This window comes from Fonticula alba, assembly GCF_000388065.1.
Source record: "Fonticula alba strain ATCC 38817 unplaced genomic scaffold supercont2.2, whole genome shotgun sequence".
Lineage (NCBI taxonomy): Eukaryota > Rotosphaerida > Fonticulaceae > Fonticula > Fonticula alba.
This window is the reverse complement of record NW_009242972.1, coordinates 1804699-1809795: the sequence shown is the minus strand read 5'-3', so window position 1 is coordinate 1809795 and position 5097 is coordinate 1804699. Positions and strand designations below refer to the sequence as shown.

Here is a 5097-nt window from a genome sequence, read left to right as displayed (position 1 = left end):
GGGAGGTCGGGTGGGGGGGGCGGAGGACATGCGGGGGGGGGGGGGAGGGCCCGGGCGGACATCGGTGTATGTGCGCGCCCCGGCGGCGGCGGCTCCGGGCCCCCATTCGGCGAATGTTGGCTATTTTTGTGACGGCCCCCCGTCGCCCTGCTCCCCGAGCAAACCCTCTCTGATCTCTTGGAAGGCTTACTACCCTAGTTCTTTTTTCGAGAGAGAGTCATAATGGTTCGTCTCCCCTCTCCTCTCCTTTCCCGCCCCCCCCCTCATGTCGCACACTCTCCGATGCCTTTTCCTCTTGCCCCGGAGGGGGATCCTGCGGCGGTCGCGCGGCCCGCCCGCCCCCCCCCCGTGTCACTGCACCGCGAGCCCACATGCTGCGTGTGTTGCCATGGCTGTCTGGCCACTTTTGCCGCGCCCGCGCAGGCGCACCCAGTCTCCGGCGGCGGCCGCCGCCGCGCGCTGTCCCCCTCCTCGCGCCCTCTCTCCCTCCTTGTTCCACGGACTCGCGCGCAAGCGTCCCCTGGCGGGGGAGACTGCGCGCGCCGGCGCCCCCTCCCTCCTCAAGTCCACCTCCGCTGGCGGATGCAGCGTGCATCCGATAGCCCCGCCTGCCATGACGCGCCCGCTGACCCCCTTCCTGTGTGTTCCCGGCCGCGCTCGCCCGTCCATCCACGTAGACCGCCAAGAAGTCCTTCAACACCAAGCGCCTTCTCGGCAAGAAGTGCCGCCAGAACCGCCCCCTCCCCAACTGGTTCCGCTTCAAGAGCGACACCACCATTCGGTGCGTCCCCCTCCCCCTTGCCCCCCCTCTCTCTCTCTCTGTCTCTCGTCCGGCTGCCCGACGCGCTCGCCCTTTTGTGTCCTCCCTTTGCTCCGCCATCTCTCCCCCTCTCTTCGTGTGAAACATGCCTCTTCGGGCGAGGGCGAGACAGTGCAACTCGCACGCACGCGCCCGGTGGGGCCTGTGTTTTGCCTTCTTCCTTTGCTCCTTCTCTCCGTGTCGCGCCGTGAAAGACCTGCGAATGCGTGGTGTCGCACGCGGCGGTCCCCCCCTCTCCCTAACGCTAACACCCGCTCCCTGCTCCGTCCCCTTTCCCCGCCTCGCTCTCTCTCTCTCTCCTCCTCCTCTCCAGCTACAACGCCCGCCGTCGCCACTGGCGCCGCACCAAGCTCAAGCTGTAAATGAACTTGACGCTTGCTGCGTTCCGGACTGCGCCGGCTGTCCTTCCCCCCGTCGGTATTTCCCCCTCCGGCGGCTGGTAGGGCCGCCCGCAGTGGGGCACTCGCTCTGTGGGCCCGGTTGGCCTGGGGCGTGGGCCCGGTTGGCCTGTTCCATCGCCGCTGGGGGCAGCGCTGGCGCGCGCCCGCCTTATAGCGAGTCGCGCGCGCGCGTGCTCTCCGTGTCGCGCGATGGCCAGGTCCTGGTCCCTCTCTCCCCGCCGCAGGTTTTCGTCCAGGGCGGCGGCTCTGCGTCGCATCGGCGCGGGGCCTGGTAGTGTGTGGGGGCATGGAGGGGGACGGTGCAGGCGCGCGTGGGGGCCCCCCCCCTCTCCCCGTGCGCCCTGTTTCTCTCCCGCCCCCATTTCTCCTTCCCACGCCCCCGTGTGTGTGTTTCTTTCACTTTTCTCCCCCCCTCCTGTCGTCCTCTCTTTCCCTCGCACACCCCTCCCTCCATCGGGGGAGGAGGAGGAGGAGATGGTCTGGGGCGGGGGGAGACGCGCGGCGCCGTGTCGGGGGGTGGTGGTGATGGTGTGCGGGGCAGGTGTGCCTCTCTCCCTCTCTTGTCCCGTCACCACATTCCCCCCTCCCCCCCGGAGCCTTTTCCCCCCTCTGCGTCGGCGCAGCTCCTTCTAGTTCACAACTGATCTTGGGTCTCCCTTTCTCCTGTGTGTTCCTTGTAGCATATTCATACATTCAACATATGTCTTTCTCTCCTTCTTCCGTGTCCGCCAGGAGGGGCGGGGGGGGGGACACGCAGAGGGCGCGCGGCTGTGCGGCGCCCTTTTCCCGCCCTCAGTGTGTCTGTGGTCACCGAGTTATGGCAAGAGTGGGGGCGGCGGAGGGCCGGGTCAGGGGACAGGGCTTTCGTTGGTGGGGTCCCCTCTGCCGCGGTCTTGTGTGTGTGTGTGTGTGTGTGCTGCCGCCGCAGGAGGGAGGAGGGCGGGGCGCCGGTCCTTTTTCCCGCGCGGAGACGTGGGATGCCGGACGCGCAGGCACAGTGCCGGGGCCGATCGCCGCCTGCCGCGCCTGGCCGCGCGCCCCCGGGGCCGGGTCCTGACCGTTGGCCTTTCTGGCCAGCTTCGTGCCCTGGGGGAGGGGCGGGTGCTTGTCCCGAGGACGGGCCGGGCGCCGCCCCCTGGCTGCCCTTGGGTTTAGGTCGGGTTAAGGCGCATCACTGGCCGGCCGCACCCAGTTACGCAGATTGTGGGTCACCCTGCGGAGCTGCGACTTTCTGGTGGTCCGGCGGCCGGGCCCGCGCGCCCGCCGCCACCCGCGCCGCGAGAGGCGCTCCCACCCGCGCCCGCTCCCCTGGCATGTGGCGGACGCGACCGGGCGGGAGGAGTCCTACCAGCCGGGGCGGAGGGTGGAGGTCGCGCCGGCCGGGTGCCTCAGCTGGCGGCGCCCGCCGGCCAATGTAGGCATGCCTGGGATGTCGGCTCACGCACCCGTCTCTGTCTTGCCTGGTCCCGGGAGGCCAAGACGCCGGTCACCAGAGGGGCACCCCGGGCAGGGTCGTTCGAGTGTCGGCCATCGACGGCCGTGGGCCTTCGGGCGTGGGCGGCCCCGGGCATCCATCGGGGCATGCTTGGGGCTGCTTGCCGCCCGGTCACAGCCGGGAGCGCGGACGCGGCCGGGGCGGGCGAGGGGGAGGGGGGCTTGCCAGTGCTGGGGACCTTTCCCCGGGGCGGGCTGGCGTCGTTCGCTCGACCAATAGCTTCTTCGACTCCCGCCGGTAGTCCGCCGATGGCCATCAACTGGGCGTGATCCGGGATCCAACGTGACCGGGCATTTTCGGGAACTCGACCGATACTGCATTCCTGCCAGACGCCCAAATGAGCCGTCCGCCACCGGGGCAGGGGGGGGGGGGCGCCCTCCCGGCCGTTCGTTGTCCGGGGGGCGACCGCGGTCGCATGCTGCGTCCGCCCCGCCCGTGAGCCGGGCCCGGGAGCGCACATTAAGCGCGGCCCGGGGGTGTTTGCACGATCGCCGGGCATGCGGCACCTGTGTGTACCTGCGCGCGTGTGTGGGCCAGGCGAGCGGGGGATGCCCTGCCGGCCGACAGGGCCGCACGGGCGGGCGTGGCCGGCCGCCATCAGCTGACGCCGCGGCGGGCGCGTCCCGGTCCCCCTTTTGCCCCGGGCCCCCCCTGGGTCTGGCGCGCGCATGCCTCCTTCGTGGTCTTTCCCGGGCGGAGGGCGGGGGGGGGGGGCGATCGCGAGACCGGGTGGTCCGCTGCTCCAGACTTCGGGCACCCCTTCTCCTGGTCTCTCTCGGTGACCTGCCTGAGACGTGGCGGCCGGCCTCTTGCTCCGGGGGGGGGGGGGGCGCGAATGTGCAGCGGGCTGTACGTCGCCCCGGCCGCGGCCTCTGGGCGTCGCCCGGGAAATGGGGTGCATGTGGCCGCCCCGCGCCGGGCCGTGTGGCCGTCGGAGGGAGGGGGGGGGGGGGGGGCGGGGCAGCTGGGTCCGGGTGGCGTGGATCCGCGGAGGCCGGCCGGGGGGGATCGGGTGGGTCTGCGCGGGGCGCACGCGCACGGACCCCCGGCTGCCGGCAGCCCCTGGAGGGGGCCGCCCGGGCGTCTGGCTGCCGGTCGGGCCGGTCCGGGCCCTGGTGCCAGGCCCCGGGCCGCGGGCAAACAGATCATCGATGGCGCCGGTGCGCCAGCGCCGGCCGCCGCCGGTGCCGGGCTCCCTCCCTTGCCTCGGACCGCGTCGCCATCATGGGGGGGGGAGGCGACCGGGGCGGCCGGGCGGTCGGGGTTGGGCCTCCAAGCGCTGGGGCGCAGCGGGGGGACCCGGTGAAACACCCTGTGGTGGGGACCGGCACGGCCTGGCGTGGCGCGAGCTGCCGCCGTCCTCACGGGGGGGAGGGCAGGGCGCGCCCGGGCCCAGCGGCGACGGCGCAGGAGTGCCAATGCTCTGTTCGGTGGTGGCGCGGTGGCGGCCGGGGGCGGCGCGCCCGCCGGGCGCTGCGTGGGGAGTGTCTTTTTTCTCGCCGCCGCCCGGTGGCGGGTTGCTCTCCGGGTCTGGGACGCCCCCCCCCCCCCCTTGTGTGGCGTGTCTCTCGGTGTGGCTCTCGCTCTGCGGCTCGCCGCCTGGCCTCCGCCCCTCCCCCCGCCCCTTCCTGGTGACTGTGGGGACGGCGGACGGGGGACGGCGGTGGTCGTGTCTCGCGATCTGCTCTGTCAGCTGGGCCGAGCGGGGTGTTGTTGGCCCCACCGGCCCGGGAGAGGGAAGGGGCAGCATCCGCGCCAGGTCGCGCGCCGGACGGTCGGGCCAGGGGCGCGTTCACTCGTATCTTCGACGCGTGGGTGGGTGGGGGGAGGGGAGGGCACCGGTCGCGGGGCGGGGCATTTCTGGAGAACCCGCAAGCCGTGGGGCGGCCGTTCGGCGCGCCGCCGCCGCCGCACGACGACCGGACCAAAACAAATCTCGCTGGTTGTGTGTGTGTGTGCCGCAGCCGCGGCCGCCACGCCTATAAATGTACATATATATCTGCCGACAGGCACACGGGGGAAAGCAGCCTGGGCACGGCGGCCGTCCACCGAATCCGACTATAACACCCCGCCTCTCCCCGGCGGCGGTCAAGTGCACGGCCAGCCGCTGGGAGTCGGCCGGCCGGGGGCCGCCCTCCTTGGCGGCCCAATATGCACATATCGCGCCCGGCTGGGGTGCGTGTGGGAACACCATCGCGCCAAGGACGCCGTTCCCCCCGTCCCCCCCCCTAGGCAGCAGGCTCAGTCGGCGGAGGGGCATGAGCGTCCGGCCGGGTCGGATAATGTGACTGCCCTGCCGCGGCGGCGGCGGCGGCGGCGGCCTGCTTCCCCGGCCTACGCCGACCGTGTGTGTGTGTGCGTGGGGGGGGGGGGGCCTTTGG

General features: G+C 72.4%; 2 protein-coding genes across 2 annotated transcripts; both read left to right on the top strand.

Annotated features, from left to right (window-relative positions):
- Positions 1-222: 222 nt before the first annotated feature.
- H696_01408 (60S ribosomal protein) lies at positions 223-1182 on the top strand (the record flags this gene model as incomplete). Its single annotated transcript, XM_009495304.1, has 3 exons — positions 223-225; positions 678-781; positions 1134-1182. 3 exons carry the CDS (start codon positions 223-225, stop codon positions 1180-1182), a joined length of 156 nt encoding a protein of 51 aa, XP_009493579.1.
- Positions 1183-1410: 228 nt separating this feature from the next.
- H696_01407 (hypothetical protein) lies at positions 1411-1854 on the top strand (the record flags this gene model as incomplete). Its single annotated transcript, XM_009495303.1, has 1 exon — positions 1411-1854. The coding sequence occupies one exon, from the start codon at positions 1411-1413 to the stop codon at positions 1852-1854; it is 444 nt and encodes a 147-aa protein (XP_009493578.1).
- Positions 1855-5097: the final 3243 nt, after the last annotated feature.